Source organism: Parus major, chromosome 7 (assembly GCF_001522545.3).
Source record: "Parus major isolate Abel chromosome 7, Parus_major1.1, whole genome shotgun sequence".
NCBI classification, from domain to species: domain Eukaryota; kingdom Metazoa; phylum Chordata; class Aves; order Passeriformes; family Paridae; genus Parus; species Parus major.
The window spans coordinates 22,428,819-22,445,788 of NC_031776.1; the positions used below are offsets into that span (position 1 = coordinate 22,428,819).

General features: G+C 62.9%; 4 protein-coding genes across 8 annotated transcripts in view; all 4 read right to left on the bottom strand.

Moving 5' to 3' along the window:
* The window catches only part of CTDSP1 (CTD small phosphatase 1), a 7,015-nt gene extending 4,427 nt beyond the window's left edge, over window positions 1-2,588 (bottom strand). The window contains exon 1 of the mRNA XM_015634008.2: window positions 2,396-2,588. Within this exon, the coding sequence (XP_015489494.1) occupies window positions 2,396-2,588 (193 nt within the window). The remainder of the gene's footprint in view (window positions 1-2,395) is intronic.
* Window positions 2,589-3,184: 596 nt separating this feature from the next.
* Window positions 3,185-9,577, bottom strand: SLC11A1 (solute carrier family 11 member 1). Of its 3 annotated transcripts, XM_015633949.2 has the most exons (15): window positions 9,485-9,577; window positions 8,769-8,902; window positions 7,953-8,075; window positions 7,553-7,672; window positions 6,690-6,796; window positions 6,529-6,599; window positions 6,354-6,421; window positions 6,066-6,221; window positions 5,770-5,928; window positions 5,507-5,596; window positions 5,217-5,336; window positions 4,616-4,765; window positions 4,461-4,534; window positions 3,863-4,016; window positions 3,185-3,783 (listed from the first exon to the last, which is right to left on the bottom strand). In XM_015633949.2, the coding sequence occupies exons 1-15, from the start codon at window positions 9,501-9,503 to the stop codon at window positions 3,682-3,684; spliced, it is 1,647 nt and encodes a 548-aa protein (XP_015489435.1). In that variant the 5' UTR covers window positions 9,504-9,577; the 3' UTR covers window positions 3,185-3,681. The 3 variants fall into 3 exon arrangements, with proteins under 3 accessions (XP_015489435.1, XP_015489436.1, XP_015489437.1); XM_015633950.2 differs by lacking the exon at window positions 3,863-4,016; XM_015633951.3 differs by lacking the exons at window positions 8,769-8,902; window positions 9,485-9,577 and having other exon boundaries at window positions 7,553-7,605; window positions 7,953-8,069.
* Window positions 9,578-10,456: 879 nt separating this feature from the next.
* Window positions 10,457-13,188, bottom strand: CATIP (ciliogenesis associated TTC17 interacting protein). Of its 3 annotated transcripts, XM_015634717.3 has the most exons (10): window positions 13,099-13,188; window positions 12,816-12,908; window positions 12,437-12,649; window positions 12,149-12,312; window positions 11,890-11,976; window positions 11,601-11,771; window positions 11,290-11,414; window positions 11,125-11,201; window positions 10,937-11,025; window positions 10,457-10,703 (listed from the first exon to the last, which is right to left on the bottom strand). In XM_015634717.3, the coding sequence occupies exons 2-10, from the start codon at window positions 12,889-12,891 to the stop codon at window positions 10,473-10,475; spliced, it is 1,233 nt and encodes a 410-aa protein (XP_015490203.1). In that variant the 5' UTR covers window positions 12,892-12,908; window positions 13,099-13,188; the 3' UTR covers window positions 10,457-10,472. The 3 variants fall into 3 exon arrangements, with proteins under 3 accessions (XP_015490203.1, XP_018862984.1, XP_015490206.1); XM_019007439.1 differs by lacking the exons at window positions 11,601-11,771; window positions 13,099-13,188 and having other exon boundaries at window positions 12,816-12,986; XM_015634720.2 differs by lacking the exons at window positions 10,937-11,025; window positions 13,099-13,188 and having other exon boundaries at window positions 10,457-10,610; window positions 12,816-12,986.
* Window positions 13,180-16,970, bottom strand: part of PNKD (PNKD metallo-beta-lactamase domain containing) — an 11,585-nt gene continuing 7,794 nt past the window's right edge. The window contains exons 3-10 of the mRNA XM_015634723.3: window positions 15,830-15,945; window positions 15,514-15,626; window positions 15,225-15,283; window positions 15,007-15,099; window positions 14,598-14,761; window positions 14,394-14,480; window positions 14,168-14,283; window positions 13,180-13,976 (exon numbers count right to left, since the gene is read on the bottom strand). Of these exons, the coding sequence (XP_015490209.1) occupies window positions 13,803-13,976; window positions 14,168-14,283; window positions 14,394-14,480; window positions 14,598-14,761; window positions 15,007-15,099; window positions 15,225-15,283; window positions 15,514-15,626; window positions 15,830-15,945 (922 nt within the window). The 3' untranslated portion in view covers window positions 13,180-13,802. The remainder of the gene's footprint in view (window positions 13,977-14,167; window positions 14,284-14,393; window positions 14,481-14,597; window positions 14,762-15,006; window positions 15,100-15,224; window positions 15,284-15,513; window positions 15,627-15,829; window positions 15,946-16,970) is intronic.

The following is a 16,970-nucleotide window of genomic DNA, read 5'->3' on the forward strand; positions in this document are numbered from 1 at the left end:
GGGGCGGCGGGCGCGGGAGCGGCGCCGCGGAGGAAACTTTGTTACAACATGGAGTTTCCTCCGCCCGGGCTGGGGCTGCAAACATGGATCCCGGGCGCGGTTTCAAGGAACCCCTTAAAAGGGCAACGACAGCGGGGGGGGGCCCTCCTCCTTCTCCCTCCTCCTCCTCCTCCCTCCTCCTCCCGGCACCCGCGCAGCCCGGCAGGAGTGAGGGTCCTCGCCGAGCCGCGATTGGGACCGAAATGGGGAATGTTCTGTGGTTTGGCTGGGAAGAGAGCACCCTCGCTCCGTGGTGACCGTGCACGGGTCCCCGACACTCCGCCGGGCTCTCCCACACTCCCCCGCCCCGACCGAGAGAGCGTGGAGAGGGGGATCAGTACTTCTGTCGCCCCCCATCAGCTGGCATCCCGGGGATCCCTCCGGCATATGAACACGTCCCCCTGGAGCAGAGAGCCTGGACTAGCGGCTCGGGGCTGGGGGTCCCCATTACCCCCCGAGGGCACGTCGCCCATTGCCTGTACAGGCCAGCGGTGCGCGGCAAAGGTGCTGGGGGGCTGCGCCAAAAACCGCCGCTCTTTTCTGTCGTTCTGTCTTTCTCCCGCAATCCCCCAATTATCTGCCCAATTAATAAGTCTATGTTATCAACACATACACTTCCCCTCACAATTCCTTTCCTCCTGCCTTCGGCGGGGAAACGGGGCTGTTTCCAGCCACTTTCTGAAAAGCAACTCTTGCCGGGAGCTGATGGATGGCACAAGTCCCTCAGAGGAAATCCGCCCCCCAAATGCAGCATCCTCCAGCCCCCTCCCCTCGCTGGCGCTGCGGGGCTGTGCCGCGGCAGCCTCTCACCGCCGTGTCCCCCAACCCCGCCCAGGCAGCGTCCGGCCCGGGAGGGGGCCTGTCCCGGCCGCCACCCTCGCCATCTCGGCGGCAGGAGATGCTGTGCGCTCTGTCAGCGCTGCCTCGAGGGTGCAGCAGGTTGGAAATTTCCCGTCTCAGCTCATTGGAAGTCTTTCCACCTCTCCCACCTGCGGCTTGGGAACTTCAGGAGCTGAGATCGCCTTTTCTGGCCCAGTAGGGACCAGGGGCAGAGATGCGGGCGGTGGCAGACCCCGGTTACCGCTCTATCCCCCGGGGCTGAGCCGACATGGCAGGGTGGGAGCAGCCCCTGGGAAACAGCGCTGGGAGGGGGACACGTCCCACCTTCCAGCGTGGGGCACAAGGGGACACGACACCTGCCCCCAGGTGACCACGCTAGTAAATGGGGTCCGGGATTGGGAGGTGCCGCCACAGAGAACTGCGATGCTGGGGGGCTGGCGGGATTCTGGCAACACAAAAGCCAATTTATACCTGCAGTTCCCGCACTCTCGGCTCCACGTGGAACATCCCGGCACCACGTGTCCCCGGGGAGCCGTGGAAGGGACCAGCTGCTGTTGGGAACCGGGACACTGCATCCTGCCACCCCCTCCCACGGTTCTGATGGTGGGCAGCAGTTGTGCCTCAGTTTTGCTGCCCCTCCGCAGTATGGCAGCCAGCTCCCACATCAGGCAGACACCGTTGTCTCTTGGCCCAGCAGGAGGAAAGGAAGAGGTTGTGCTTCCTCTTCTCTCTATTATTTTGGACTGACCTTTGTATTCCTTTATCCCAGGTGGAACTGGACGGGATGTCTGCCTCATCCCCAGCAACTGGCTGGGCTGGGCTGCTGGAGGATGTTTTCTGTGGGGACAGCTGCGGAGGCTACACAGGGTTCCGTCCAGGACCCCTGTCCCTTTGGCTACATCCTCCTCCTCCTCTCTCCCTGCTGAGTCCAGCCAGGCCCTGCTAGTTCTCCAATGAACACAATTAGAAAAGTCTCTGGGCCAATGCCTGCAGCAGTAGTTGGAGCACCACTTCCAGTTCCACTGCCTGCTTGGAGGCAGATTGGACAGCTGGGGAGCTCAGGGAGACCCTCTCCCTGTCCTGGGGCTGTGGGACAAGCCCAGGCCAAGAGTAGGCAGAGCCCAGCTGGATTGTTTGGGCTGCGAGGTACAGGCACAAGAGCATCAGGCTCCTCTCAATCAGGCACTCAGGGACCCCTCTGTCCCACTCCACTGCTCTTAGTCTGGGGTCCTGGATGCTTTTCCCTGTTCCCCAACACAGCCCTGGCCCTGGAAGCTGAACTCCACCAAGAGCTGCCCTATAGCCAAGGCGCACCACTTGGAGTGGGACACTTTTTCCTAAGGGTTGGGTGGAGGCAGGTGTCCCTGGGCTGATGGTGCTCTGGGTTGCAGGTCCCAGATGGAGAATAGCAAATCCCACAGGCATAATCCTGCAGACCCCAATCCCCCCAGCCTTCTGCCCGCTGAGGACCACCCCGATGTCCCCCTACCCCTCGGTGGTACCCCAAGGCTTGTACCCCCGGACAGGTGCACCCCGAGCTCGGGGCGTCTCCTGCTCCTCCTCCCGCGGCTCGGGTCGGCTGCGCCCCCGCAGGAGGGGGAGCCGCCGCCTTTCGGTGGGCCCCACAGCCCTAGCCCCTCCTTCAAGCAGCCAGAGGCCGGGCCAACGCGGAGGCGGGGGGGGAGGTACCGCCCCACCCCGTCCGCCATCGCCCTTTTAAGGAAGGGGACATTCTTCACATAAACAAGCGCGGCCCCCGGGAGCGGCGGGGGGGGGGGGGGGGTCCCTTCCCGTGGTGGGGGGGGCACGGGCTGGGGGGTATCCGGCCCCCAAAATTCCCCCTCCGCTACCCGGCCGGCGTGGGTCGGGAAGTGGGATTTTGGGGTGGGGGGGGTCCTGGGGAGAGGGGGGAGCCTTGAAACAGCCAGGGAGCGTCTCGCAAGTGCGGACCGCGGCGGCGGCCGAAGCGCGGTGGGACCCCCCCCCCCTACCCGCGGTGCGGGACCGAGGAGGGGGCGACGGCCGCCCCCAGGGAGGGCTCCAGCGGCTTCGCATCCGCATCCGGCAGTACCGGCAGGCGGGAAACGGGGCATCCGGGGCGGGAAGGGCACGGTGGGGCCCCCGACAGCCCCGCTCCCCCCGCGGGAATGCAAAAAGCTGGCTCGGAGCCCCCCGCGCCGCCACGGCCACGCGTTGGCAACTCCGCCCAGTCCCCCGCCCGGGGCAAAGGGGCCGTCCCCGGGGTACGGCTGGGCCGAGGGTCCCCGCCCCACACCGGGGCCACGCAGCAGCAGCGAGGCCGAGGCCAGGTTACAAACACGCCGTTTATCAGCCGTCCCCCGCCCCCCGAGTTGCGGAGCCCCGCGTGGGGCTGGGGCCGGTCCCGGGGCTGGCCCCGCCGGCGGCGGGCGGTGCGGGGTGGTTAGCGGTCCCGGCGGTAATTAGCGGTCCCCAGCGGTGATTAGAAGTCCTGGGGGCCGGCGGTTCCTGGCAATAATGAGCAGGGAAGTCTCCGACGCGGCTCATTCACTGAAGCGTCTGTAGCGAGGGATGGGAGAACTTCCGCTGCTATCCCACTGCCTCGCATCATGCCTGGACCAGCACCCCGGAATTGGCGGGGGTTGGGCTGGGAAGAAACGCTGAGCTCTAAGATCTTGGGGGGAGGTCTGCCGGCCTGTTAACCCTTTCCTTGCTGGGTGCATCTCTGGTTACAACATTTCCGGACTCGGAGTGGCAGCAAATCCATGTCCGCTGTGAGGAGGCCGCGCAGGGCAGGGACGTGGGGATAAGGGACGGGATCTGTCACCATGTCCCTGTCGGCTCGAGGGCGAGACCAAAATTGAACCGGCTGTGGTGGCCCCGGGCTAGGAACCGGGCTCCATGCGCGATGCTGCATGTCCAGATCTGCAGGGGCAAAGAGCACAGGTCGATGAGCACTCAGCAGGGACACTGACCCGCCCCTATCCCGCCGTGCCAGCCCTACCAGGTAGGCGACGAAAGCCATGTAGAGAGCCAGTAGCAGGCCCAGGGGAATGTGGTACTCCAGGCCATGCAGGGTTGGCAAAAAGTCCACCACGAAGTAAACGTTGATGGTGCAGACCAGCCCCGTGATGAGGGTCATCAGCACCTTCCCTGGGCTGTGAGCAGAGCAGTGGGCATCAGTGTCAGGGCAGAGCCCCCACCCTGGGGCCACTGGGCACAGAGGGCTGGGGGAGCTGAGTTTATACATGAACCAGACCCCAGCTGGGACATCTCTGCACCCCACAGCTGTATTTCACCCTGTGGTGGGGCTCTAGGTGTGGACTTTGACCACCTTCTAAATCCAGGACTGGCAGTGCCAGGAGGATGTTGAGGGTCCAGGGGTGCCAAGGAACCAGAGGTGTGATTGGGAGGAGGATGATGAGGGTAGTGATGGGGTCTGTTCCGCTCTGGCTGCCCTGGGCAGGTGGGAATGAACATACCCCTCCAATGTCCATACACTAATTGTCCCATGGCATGGTTTGGGGGGATAGGATGGGCCAAAGGGAAGGTGCTTGCAGCCACAGCTCCCCACTCTGCTTCCTCTGTGCCCTGGCACTCACAGGCTGTTGCTGAAGTCCTTCATGAGCGGGTGCAGGCTGGTGAAGGTGAGGACAGGCAGAACGGCAAAAGGCAGCTGAAAGGAGAGGGGGATGAGGACATCAGGGCTGCCAGGCTGGGGTGTTTGGGCGCAGGTGATGCCCTCCCACACCCTTACCAGGATGCTCTGCAGGACGTTGAGCAGGTCATTCATGCCTGTGAGGTGGCTGGCATCCTTGAAAGCGGCCACGAAGACAGTGGGCAGGATGGCAAAGGAGCGGGTGAAGAGCACTCGGCTGAAGCGGGACCAGCGGAGCTGCAGGAAGCCCTGGAACACGGCAGAACCTGAAACCCTCGCTGCGCCTGGGGCACCGTGTCGGGGCGACCCCCTAAACCCTGGCAGGAAGGAACATGGGGGGCATCTCCCCCTCCTTTATGCCAGAGCACTGAGCGGGCTCTTGCAGGGCTGCCGAGCCCCACTAGGTGTCACCTCCGACTCATTAAGAGAGGATCTAATTAATTAGGGAAACATTGCATGGGGCACCCACAGGGTGCAGTGGGTGGGCACTGTCTCCATCCCCCCTCCTGGGGAACAGGGACACTGGTGCTAGCAAGCTGCCACCCTCCATATCCCTGCAGGAATGGTGGGCAATTAACTCTTCCAAATACCCCTGGGGGAGTGTGCTGCCCACAGAAACCCTCCAGCCAGGGCCCGCCCGTGATTTCCCTGCTCTCAGCCCCTCCCTGCGGGGGCAAGGGCCAGCATTGCTATCTCTCACCTCCATGACGAACTGCCCAGCGTAAGTCCCGGTCATTGTGGAGCTCTGTCCTGCTGCCAGGATCCCGATGCCCCAGATGTACAGTGCCACTGCCCCGAAATAGCAGCCCAGGATGACACCCTGTGTAAGGACACTCCAGTGGGCATCCTAAAGTGTCCCCTACCCCAGGCATTCCCATCAGCTCCCAGCTTTCTAGTGGGGTTAATAATCGCCCCAGGGGTCAATGGGGAGAGTGATATATCCCCCAAATGGGAATGGATGCTCACTGGACACAGCCTGGTGCCACTCACCCCCTGGTAGATATCCACAGAGACTGTCTTGTTGTTTGTGGGGAAGATGCTGGCGTAGTGGCTGACGCTGCTGTTGATGCACTTGTTGTGCTGTAAGGCATGGCAGGCACGAGTGTGACAGCCACCCAGCAGCTCCCACAGGCACTGGGGGATCCCCACACATCACATCTCGGGGAATGAGAACGTGCAATCCCCAGGGGATACTCATCCTGCCCATGTCCACAGCTGGGCACAGCTCCCTGTGCACGTGAGGTGACACTCACCACGTCCTCATTTCGCTGGTGGTAGAAAGCCTCGCCAAAGACAGCCATGACAAAGAGGTTGATGAGGAAGGAGACAAAGAGGGCCAGGCAGGACTCGATCAGGAAATACATATTGGCCTCCTGCACTGCCTCCTTCTTGGACCGGTCGATCGCCCGTGTCTGGGCATGGCCAGTGGCACAGGTGTCACGGGGTCATGTGAGCACCCCTGTCCCACAGCCAGGACCAGCTGGTCCCCACCAAGTGTACCCTGAGGCACCCTGGCAGAACAGTGCCCATGGCAGTGCCTTGATCTCACCTTGACCAAGGAGGAGTGGAGGAAGATGTTATGGGGCATAATGATGGCGCCAATGATGCCCATGGCCTGCAGCAGCTCCTTTCGCCCACAGCCCCGGCAACTGGGCAGGAAAATGCCCTTCAGCACCTCCACTTGCCCTGGCCTCACCACCACATACTGTGAAGCAGTGAGAAGGGGCACTGTGAGCTGCCACCCCCCTACCGCAGGCTGGTAGCAGTGGGGACACCAAGTGGCGGGGTCCCTTGCCAGCCTTACAGGAAAAGGATTGTCCCCAGCTCCCCCCTTCACCTCATAGCCAAAGGTCAGGGCCATGATGGTGATGAGGAGGCCGAAGAAAGCCTCCAGTTTGCGGAGCCCTAGAAAGGTAAAGAGATGGGGTGGAACAGAGCAGGGAACACTGGTGCCACATGGCCACCAGGGCAGCCTGGGTGATAGTATCCCCAGCCCTCATCTTGGCACTCACCATACTTATCGAGGAAGAGGAAGAAGAGGGTGTCCACAATGGTGATAAGGACCCCACCCCAGAGGGGAATGCTGCAGAATGGCCAGGGGTGGGATTAGATACATGGCCCTCTGTGGAGTAGGCCCTTTGGGAAGGCTGGGGGTCCCTGTGGGGAGGCTCACCGGCCAGCTGAGAGCAGGCTGAAAGCAATGGCTGTCCCAATCACCTCCTGCATGTCTGAGCCGATGATGGCGATCTCAATCGTGAGCCAGAGCAGCACACGGGGCACCTGGAGGGGACAGGGCACCATGAGGTGCCTGAGCCCACAGTGGCGTGTAGCTCTGGGCAAGCTGGCACAGCATCCTGGGTGTGAGTCCCTGTCTCCAGGCTGTAGCTGGCCATGCAGAGCAGCATGGGGACCCCTCTCAGCTTCTTTCACAACACAACCTCAGGATGAAAGACAGATGCTAAATCCGAGCCTGTTCCCTGCTTCCCCTCACACCCATCCCTGGCCCATGAGAGCTGAGGATGGGATCCATCTGTCTGGATATAGGGGTTTGAGGGAGGTGGGGCAGAGGGATGTGTCCAACCCTCCTTTTGGGGTCCTGTCATTCAGCCAGCATCTCCTTGCTCAATCAGGATCTTGACATTCAGACGGGACCCCTAACACCCCCAGTCCATGTGATCCCTCCCCTTGACTCTCCCCAGTTTTCTGCCCCAACATGCACAGGCTTCCTGCGTCTCGGCTTCGCGTTGCTGCCCCGACACCTGGGCTCACTCCCGTGGGGGACGCTCTCATGTGTCCCCAGGTCACACCAGGACACTGGTGTTTACCACCTCTCACCCTGGGCCCCTCTACCGCAGGGGTGTGGGCACTAGGTGGGGGACACCGGGGCTTGGGGGGCTTTGGGGAGCCCCTGAGAGAGGGGGCTCCTTTCTGCTTTCTTTCTGCTCCTCTCCAGCCCTGCAAGTCCCTGCTAGGACTGTCACCAGCACAGGGTCCGCCCCAGACTGCGACCCCAGGGTTCTCCCCGTGGTTGCTCACCTTGGGGTAATAGAGGTAGCAAATCTCGCTCAGGTCCTTCCCGGTCACCACACCTAGACGGATGGCCAGGCGCTGGCACAGCAGCCCCAGAACGGTGGCCCACAGCAGCACCCACAGCAGCTGGGGGGCAGGAGGGAGGGAGGCAGTAGGGACTGGGTACTGGACAGGATCCGGCCGCCCGGGGGTCCCCAGTTCAACCGGGGTTGCAGGGAAGAGAAGGGGTGCGGGTGCTCTCCTGCCCATTCCGAGGGGTGCCCCCCTGGGTGGCCTCTCCCTGTGCCGAGGGCTCCCCGTGCCCTTCCTGCTCCCGGGATGGGGAAGGCAGCTGCCATGGGCAGCCGTTGGTGCTGGAGAGGTTACGAAACCCCCGCCCGCTTCCTGAGCCCGGAGCAGGGCTCACCTTGAATCCCGCCAGTGCCCCGCATTGCAGGTCTGACTCCACATTGCCTGGGTCCAAGTAGGCGATGCTCATGAGGAAGCCGGGACCGGTGAAAGCCCAGAGTTTCCTAAAGCTGAACCCAGGCTGGGACAGAGCAGCAGGTCAGAGCGAGGAGCTCCCGTTCAAAACCAGTGCCTCCTAATTGCACATCCAGTCCCCTTTAGCCCAGTGCTGCCCGTGTGGATGTGTTTAGCACATGGAGGTCATTTTCCTGACTGTTTCGGAGAGGGAACTGCTGCCCCCAGCCTCTCCCTGTTAGCAGCAGTACTGGAGGGGCAGTGAGTCCCGTCTCACCCATTGGACAGTGATTTGCAGGGGAGTCCCAGCACTGTCAGGCACTATTAATTGCATCCCATGGAATTCCGCTGCTGTCCTCTGCTTTTGCTGCTCCTCCTGACTAGGGAATCCATTCCTTCCCCTTCTCTGTTCCACTGCCCCGAGACCAGACAAGGATGGAGGTGGCTGATGGGGTGCAAGCAGCCTTGGGGAGCCCCACTGGGCTCATCCATGGGTGGCCCAGGAGGTGTGTGAGCAGTGGGGTGATCCTTGCCCCATTGTCTCAGTTTCTCCATCTGGACAACTTTAAACATGGAAACACTCAACCTAAGGCTGTGACTTGCCTGAGCTGGGTCTGGGGTGCTGGGGGCATGTCCCCAGGGCATGAGCCAAGACACATATTCCCCACTGCAGTGGCCCTTTGCTTCCCCACCTCCCCACAGCTCCCTGCAGCACTGCCCCACTCCCCCACCCTCCCTGAGACAGCCTTGCAGTGCCTACCCCACTGCCCTTGGGGATGCTGATGAGCTCTTCCAGGTAGGTCTGGTCCTGAGTGCCAGGGTGCTGCAGGGGCTTGGGGCTCCTGCCAGTGCTGTAACTCTGCTCTTGGCCCCTGTTCAGGGACCTGGTGAGGCCTGAGGGGGACAAGGAAGAGGAGGGGAGGTGGCAGCCTGCCACGGGGACGAGGACACTGGTGGGCTGGCAGCCCTGGTACCAGCTTCCTCCAGTCCCACCTGACCCTGCCTGATGAACCTCATGGGGGACAAGCACCAGTTTCCCAAGAGGGCCATGACAATGACTTTATGGGATTTTCAAAGGCTACCCAAAGGGATCAGATGCCACCTCCTTCTCAGGTGCCCCTAAAACCCTTGGTCTCAGTCCCGTCTTCTCCAGTCCAAGAGCCAAGTGTGTTTCTGGGCAGCAGGGACAGGAGGGGACCCTGCCCCAGCTCCTGCTGCTGGATGGGCATTGGGTGAGGACAAGAAGCTGGTACTGGTCCTAATTCCCCCTCTGCAGCCCACCTACATCCTGGGTATAGGTTGAATCACATTCCCAGGCTTGAGGGAACAGAGGATGAGGCAGGTGGGGAATCCAGGACAGGCTGGGAGGGATGGTGCCCACCGAAAGATGGAGCACAGCAACCCAGGGTGGAGGGAAGGGGGTCTAGGGGGACAACAGGAGGCACAAGGGGACCCAAGAAGTGTTGTAAGACTCACCCGGTTCCAGTGATGCCATGGGTGGACCCGGTCCAGCCACAGTGCTGAGGCTCCCTGATTTCAGCACTGAGTGCAGTGCCGGCAGCCCAGCTTTTAAAGGACCCCCCGCGGTTGTGTCATTCCCCCGCCCTCCCTCAGGAGGAGAGGAGAAGGACAGGAGAAGGAAGTCCTCCTTCCCTACCCCTATGAACACAGAGTCTCGGTTCCCCCCTGGTGCCAGGAGGCCCCTTCCCTCCCCTTTGCCTCACACACGTGCAAACACGAGTCACCCTCACTGGGGCGTGGGAAGATGTCTGCATGTCACTCTCCATCACATGCCAAAGGTTCTGCTTGGGTGACTGGGGGGGACTGTGGAGTGTCCCACAGAGTGAGAAGGGAGGGCTGGCCCCACGGGAGTAGGGGAAATGCCATAGAAGTGGGAGTGAGGAGGAAGCAGGCACATGTTGCATAAGGAGACCAAAATGCACCCTTAGCTGCTGCGGGAAGCACCCAGCCAGGCAGGCTCTGTGGCACAGGGTGCTCACATCACCCTTGGGTGCAGGGACCCACCCGCCAAAGATGGGGTGCCAGTGTTGCAGTGTCAAGCTGTGCCAACAAAAGTGGGGCACCCCATCCCCAGGACCCTCATGGTTGTGGAGGCGGAAGGGGGAGCAGCTCAGGTGCTCCTGTGGGTGCCTGGTTAGTACCAGCTGCCCATCTTGGGGTACCCTTCTGCCAGCCAGGCTGTGTCCCACAGGGAGGTGAGCAAGGGGTGTCCATAGGGATCATGTGGGGTGGTGGCAGGCACAGGGATCTGAGCCTGGCCCTGCTCTAAAGTGCACCCCAGGCACCCTCCACCCCCTAAGGAAGGGCTAGAACAGCTGTGAGTGGCACAGGGTCCCACCCAGAAGGCATGATGGGGCTTTAGCACACAGCTCAGCTCCACCTACCCTCCCTGAGCCTCAGTTTCCCCAAAGTAAACGAGACTGGACAGGCAGTGCTGGCTGCTTTATTTGCTGTCAGCTGGAGGGTGGCCAGGTGAGGAGTTGGGGAGGGGGCTGGTAGCCCCAGTGGAGGCAAAGGGGGTCCCAATGGGCCGCTGGTAGGCAAAGAATTCTGCAGCAAAGGAGATGGGGTCCTGTGGCTGCTGGAGGAGCAATGCCCGTAGGAAGTCAGACAGCAGTGCCCGGACCTCGGGGTGCTGCTGGAGGTAGGCAGCATGGGATAGTTGCAGCTCCTCCTGGAGTGGGGTGGAAAGGGTGGGTGAGATGAGCATGAACACACATTTTCCCCCCTGGTCAGTGCCAGGCTGAGGGGGACAGGAGCCTGGGTCCTTTCCCACACTTAAGAAGATGTGAGGAAGGATGTTGGTCAGCCTGCCTCCTCAATGTGCCTCCTGGGCACACCAGGGGAGGCCCTGCTGGAGACTGGCACAGCCCCATGTCCCCTTGTCCCCACGTCCACCCATCTTACCTTCCTGTCCAGGAAGCAGGAGCAGAGCTGGATGTCCTCCTCCCAGTCCCGGGGCTCTTTGGGGAAGGGGAGCTGGGGCTCAAACCTACCTGGGAGCAGAAAGGCAGGGCAGGGTGTTCCCCCTTGACTTCCAGACAGTGGGCAGGGGCAGCCCGTGCTGGGAGGCACAAGCCTCCCCTCCTCAGTACCTGAATTGATGAGGATGGACTCATCCTGTAGAAGCATCAGCACCGGGGAGCCAATCTGCATCAGCTGAGCCAAATGCCTGAGAGGGGAAGAGCCCTTGACCACCCCATCCTGGGTCCCACCAGACTGGCAGGGCTGGGGTGCCTCTGATGGACCCCTGCCCTTACCCGTTGGGGAGGAAGCTGCTGTGCCAGACAGTGGAGGCGCCCGTGCTGGTGTGCACGGCTCGCTCGATCACAAACACCTCTGTCTCTGCCGAGCCCACTGCCTGCCGCTGGATGCCCAGGGCAGACTGGGGGCGGTACACCCAGGGCTCAGCCTTGTCTCAGAGTCACCCCTGCCCCCAGGTGCCATCCCCATGTGTCCCCTCATGCTGTCAAACACATTCTGCCCACTCCCACTTCCCACACCCCATCCTGGTTACCCCAACCTGACCCAGATGCCCCCATCCCACAGGCCCCCCTGGCTGGTGGCTCACATAGCTGCAGGTGCAGAGGTCACCCTCGGTGTTGATGGCTGGGAAGACAAGGTCTGGGGGCATTGTCTGCCGGCGTGCCAGCACCCGCAGCAGCAGGAGGCTGGCACCCTCCAGCAGCAGCCCCCGCAGCTTGGCCCGGCTGTAGTGGAAGCTCTGGCACTGTGGCTCTGCCTGCAGAGGGACCTGGCTACCTCACAGCTCCAGCATCCCCAGATGCCTGGTGCACCCCTGGGGAGACAGGCCAGCTGTGCTGCCCCCTCCCAGGATGTGACCCTACCCTCAACCTTACCTCTCCCTCCTGCAGGGTCTTCGTGACAGTCATCCCATGCTCGTGGCTCACAATGTGAGTCATCTTCTCTGTGGGGTGTGGTCTGAGCTGCGGGAGGGGTGGGAGGCACGGGGTGGAGGGTAGAGCCAGGGCACCCCCTCCTCTGAGGCGGCACTCCCCAGCACCTCTGTCAGCCGGGGTACTGTTCCAGCTGCCACTGAGGGGATGGGGACCAGCAGAGCTGGAGTCCAAGCACGACAAGGGACACCAGACTACCCACAGTAGCTTTGCAGGGTGCACAGCCCCCAGGAAGGTGCCAGTGCAGGGCACACCCCAGGCCAGCAGGTAGGACACAGGGAAGAGGACATGCCACCACTGTATCAGTCACCTCCAGGCACTCCTGCTCCTCCTGCTCCAGGGTCTCCAGCTGCCAGGTCACATAGGCTGGCAGAGCAAAGCCATGCTCAAACAATCCCGTCGGCACTGTCCCTATTCCCCGCCCTGGGGGCAGGTGGGCAGGGATGTTCCAGCCCCGGGGAGGAACACCCCAAATCTACTCCCGGCTCACCTTTGAGCGTGCTGGAGGCAGGGACATCATCCTGCTTGCCTCGGAACCTGGTTTGCACCAGGACGCAGCTCTGCATCGGCTCACCTTCCCGCTGGTAGGGTGCCCACTGGGCTGCCATCCACCACTGGCCCTCTGCCTTGTCCCTTGGTGAGGCCCCCACGGCCACCACTGCCAGCGTCTCAGCAAACAGGCACCACTCCAGCTCCTTCAGCCCTGCATGGAGAGATGGTGACCCCGATACAGAGGGACAGTGACCGCGAGGAGACGGTCACTCTGGTCGCTCTCTCCCGGAGAGACTGTGAACCCCTGTCTTCATTTCCCCGCTGGGCCGAGCCCCTGGGTGCGGCGGGACAAGGGGGAGGCTGGAGGGGACACGCACCGATGAGGCTCAGGAAGTCGGCAGCAGCGTCCGCCATGGTCGGGGCCTCCTGTGAGCTCTCGGGAGGGGGCTCCATGCCTCGCCTGTGGGCTCCTGCTGCCGGACCCTCGGGTGAGGGGTACCCCGAACCGCGGTGCCCGCCCCACGCGTGACCCTGGGGGGGCAGTGACCCCCGCCCCGCCTCTGCAGCCCCCAGCCCCTGTGCCCCCCGTCCTCCCCCCGGCCGCACCGAGCCCGCTGCCCCCGACGCCTCCCCGTCTCCCGGGCAACGCCCTGGCCACACCTCTTAAAGGGGCCGCGCCCCGCCGCGGGGTTCCGCGCCGCCTTGTCCCCGCCGGCGAGGAGAGAAAGGGACGAACAGGTGTAAAATCGATCCAGTCTTTTATTTGGGGCGTGGGGGTGATTGTGGCTCCGATCCCCAGTGAAGAGGCACCCCCCGTGCCCCAGCAGTGTGTCCCTATGGCCCCGTTCCAGTGTGTGTGTGTACGTACAGGGGGGGCTCCGGATGGGGCGCTGGAGAGGAGCCCCTCGCCTGGAGGTAGTACTGCCGGCCCGCCTCCCTTGCTGGCTCCATCCCAGCCCCCACAAAGGAGATGCACAACACTGGGGGCTTAAGGGGAGGGGGCTGAGTGGTGCTGGTGGTGGAGGAGAAATTGTAGACTCCCAGAAAAATGGGGGGGGGGGAGGGATTGTAGGAAAAAGCCCTTGGTGCCATTCCTATAGCCCCAGCAGTGAAGTGGGGGGCTACAGACCCCCCGAGAGGGGATTGAGGTGCTTCTATATGACAGCTGGTTACCCCCAAGTTTGAGGGAGCAAAGGCAGGGATCACATATGGGGTGCCCACTTAAGGGGGTGTCCACTCTTCCCCCTGCCCCAACCCGGCACCGCAGGAGGGAGATTCACAGCAAAACAAACCATACAGTCTTGGCCCCCTTGTGTCCAACCATCACCCGGCCCGGTGGAAAGGGGGGATCCAGGGAGTGGGATCTAGGTGGCTTGGTAGAGGTCCTTGCGCCTCCGCACTTCTTTGAGGACGCGGGCACGAAAGGCGTCCGGGTCCTCCCCCATGCCCTGCCACAGTCCTAGTGCCTCCTGCAGCTCTGGCCGGTGGGTACGCAGGAAGGGGTTGTAGGTCTGCTCTTCCCCCAGCGTGGAGGGGCACTGTGGGGGCAGCTGCTCAGCTCCCCTGCTGGAGCCTGCAGCCCTGGCAGGGAGCTAGGAATGCCTCCAGCCCCCCCTGCCCCTGTGGCACCCACCATGCAAGAGGGTGTTGAGGTGCAGCATCCCTGCCAAGGGAACCCCGTGAGGGGTTGGGGTGGTGGGTGCTGCACACAGGGACCCCCAGGCCTCACCGTGCTCCTTTTCTCCTGGCGTTGCTGCACTGCCCACTGCAGCTTCTGCTCCAGTGCAGAATTGTCCTGCTCCAAGAGGCTGGCAAAGGTCAGGCACTCCAGTGCATATTCGTGGCCTGTGGACCCCCATACACAGCCCTTAGCATCACCCCCACCCAGCTCTCCACCTCGGCAGTGGGGACTAGAGGGACACCAGCAGCTCTGCCCTGCTGCTGGGGACACTCACCTGGCCAAAGCAGCGTATCCTCACCCAAGCCCATGGCCACGTCCAGGGAGGCAAGCATGGTCTCAGGGGAGCCCTCAAACGGCCTGCCTGGACCCCCACACAACCACCTGTCATGGGGAGGTCTGGGGGTACCCCTAAGCCCAGCCCAGGATGGGATAACCCCCCCAACACCCCAACCCCTTGTCTGGAGTTGGGTGCACTCACCACAGCCAGCAAGGAAGAGGAGGTCCCCGGAGAAGAGGCAGGGGGGGCTGCCAAAGGGGCCCCCGTCCAGCACATAGACCATGTGTCCCACAGTGTGGCCAGGCGTGGCGAGCGCCTCGAAGGTCAGGCAGCCCACGCTCACCTTCTCCCTGTCTGCAAGTGGGCTGTGCCGGGAACAGGGGGCACCGTCAGGGTGCTCCCCCCAACCCCAGCACCTCAAAATACGCACCTCCCCTGGCAACCCTTCCCGCACACTGGTGTCAGGAGCGTGCCAGCTCTCTGTCCAACGTGGTACTGGGGGAATGGACTGGTGGGTGAATGCCGCAGACAGTGGGGGTTGGGAATGAAGCACCACCACCCCCCCACCCCCCCCAAATTTACAGGGGTGCTAGGGGGATGCAGGACTTACTTGGTGAGCTGTGGGATGGCATCGAGAGCGCTGCCATACACCTTGCAGGAGCTGTGCTTCTGGCAGAGTGCCTCGTTCCCTCCGCTGTGGTCCCTGCAAGACAGGGAGGTCAGAGACCCTAAATGTACACCCCCATACTCCCCCCACTAAATGGGGCAGGGCTGGGGCAACCTCCACAGCAGCTACCAACCCTTCCAGGGCCACCTCTTGCCCCTTACCAGTGTTTGTGTGTGCAGAATATGGCCTCCAGCATCACCCCCTCTTCTTCAATGGCAGCCTGGGAATGGGGGGGAAATATGGACAGATTAGGGGGAACAGAGAACCTAAATTCCAGTTTCCCCCTAAACCCTGTCTACCCCAGCTCCCTTGTCATGGTCCAATCTTGCTTTGGCCACTAAGAGCTGCAGGTTAGGGGCAGATTTGCTCCCCTCTATCCCCAAAATACAGAGACGTGTCCTCACTTGGAGACAGCCAAACACCAGGTCAGACTGGTTGTGGGGCTCTCACCTGTACAGCCAGTGGGTCAGAGGGGTCGATGACGGCCGCATGGCTGGAGCCAGTGTCGATGACCAGGTAGCTGTAGTTGTTGGAGAGCACAGGAATAGGCAGGATTTTCACCCCTGGGAAGGAGCAGACAGCATCAGGGCATGACGCCCCTGGCTGGAAAAGAGGGAGTCCAGGCCAAACTCCCCACAGCTTACATCTAATTCTTAGTTAAACATGCTTCGGGCAATTCGGTGATGGCAACCCCTCCCCACCCCAAAGAGCCAGCGCTGGGGGACACTGCAGGGCCGTGGCGTGGGAGGGGCTCGCCAGGACTCACCAGGGAAGCAGTAGGGCTGGGGCACGGAGTGGCCGTGCGGGTACCGCTCCCGGGCCTTCTTCACCTGCCGCTGGTAGAAGAGGTAGCCCAGGCGTGTGCGGGCGTACAGGCTGTACCTAGGGAGGGCAGACACCCCCAGGCATTAAACCCAGTTTCCCTAAGGAGCCCACTTGGGAAGGGGATACTGCCGAGGCTGTGACTCACACAGGGAGCACATATAGGGCCACTTTCTCATTCGGGGGGGCTAGAGGTGGTGTGTGTGTACCCCACAGCCCAGATGTGTAGTGAGGGCTGAACTGGTTCCCCAAGCAGGCACCCTCCAGCTGCTGTGAGCAGCAAGGGACTGGGGGGGCGTTGCTGCGGGGTGCTCACCAGGAGAGGCTGGAGCGGGCTGTTCTTCCCCATGCTCCGGGGGACACATGCTCAAGCTTGACATGGTCTGGGGAATCAGGGAAGGGAATGGGCCGAGCAAAAGGGAGGCAAGAAAAGCCCCCGTGCATGTGGGGGTGCAAAAGATAACAGGCTGCGGGGCTCGGAGGGAGCTCCCCGTTTGCACAGCAGCGATATGGGATGGTACGGGGAATGGTGCAATAACGGACATGTAAAGTGGCGGGTTGCAAAGCCCATTCCCGGCCGAGGGCACCCCTGGATGGCACACCGGGAGCGATCCCTGCAGTACCCGAGGGTCCCCTGCGTCTGTGGCGGCGGGAGCCCGAAACCGGGGAGCGGGGGCTCCTGCCAGCACCGGGTAGCCCGACCACAGCCGGGGCACCGGGGCAGGTCCGCGGTGACACCCGAGAGGAGGCGCCCCGCACGGGAGGGTGACCGGCACCGCGCGGGGGGAGCCGGTGCCCGATCCCCGGCCCCGGCGGCCGGACTGACCCCGCCCGCCCCTACTCCCCCGGCGGGAGCGGGCTGAGCCCCAGCCCGGTCTCTCGGTGCCGGCGCGGCCGCAGGTTCCTCCCCGGGCGGCTCCGCACAAGGAGGGGAGGCTGCTGGGCCCTCCCTCGCGGCGGCAGCACAAAGGCGGGCGGCGGTGGCTGCCAGCCTGCCCGCGGGGGTCCCGCAGCGGCGAACGCTCGCTCTTCCGCTCGCTCGCTCACTCACCCCAGGCGGAACAGCAGCGGGGCGGAGAAGGCCA

Excerpts from the sequence above, each read along its gene's own strand:
- SLC11A1 (XM_015633949.2), bottom strand. Across the intron at positions 5,597-5,769 it reads ACCAGCGAAATGAGGACGTG|CACAACAAGTGCATCAACAG; the intron begins GTGAGTGTCACC and ends CATGCCTTACAG. Across the intron at positions 5,337-5,506 it reads CTGTGGATATCTACCAGGGG|GGTGTCATCCTGGGCTGCTA; the intron begins GTGAGTGGCACC and ends GTCCTTACACAG.
- CATIP (XM_015634717.3), bottom strand. The coding sequence starts at position 12,891 with ATGGAGCCCCCTCCCGAGAGCTCACAGGAGGCCCCGACCATGGCGGAC. Across the intron at positions 11,977-12,148 it reads GTGCACCCTGCAAAGCTACT|CTCAGACCACACCCCACAGA; the intron begins GTGGGTAGTCTG and ends CCCCTCCCGCAG. Across the intron at positions 11,772-11,889 it reads AGACCCTGCAGGAGGGAGAG|GCAGAGCCACAGTGCCAGAG; the intron begins GTAAGGTTGAGG and ends GTCCCTCTGCAG.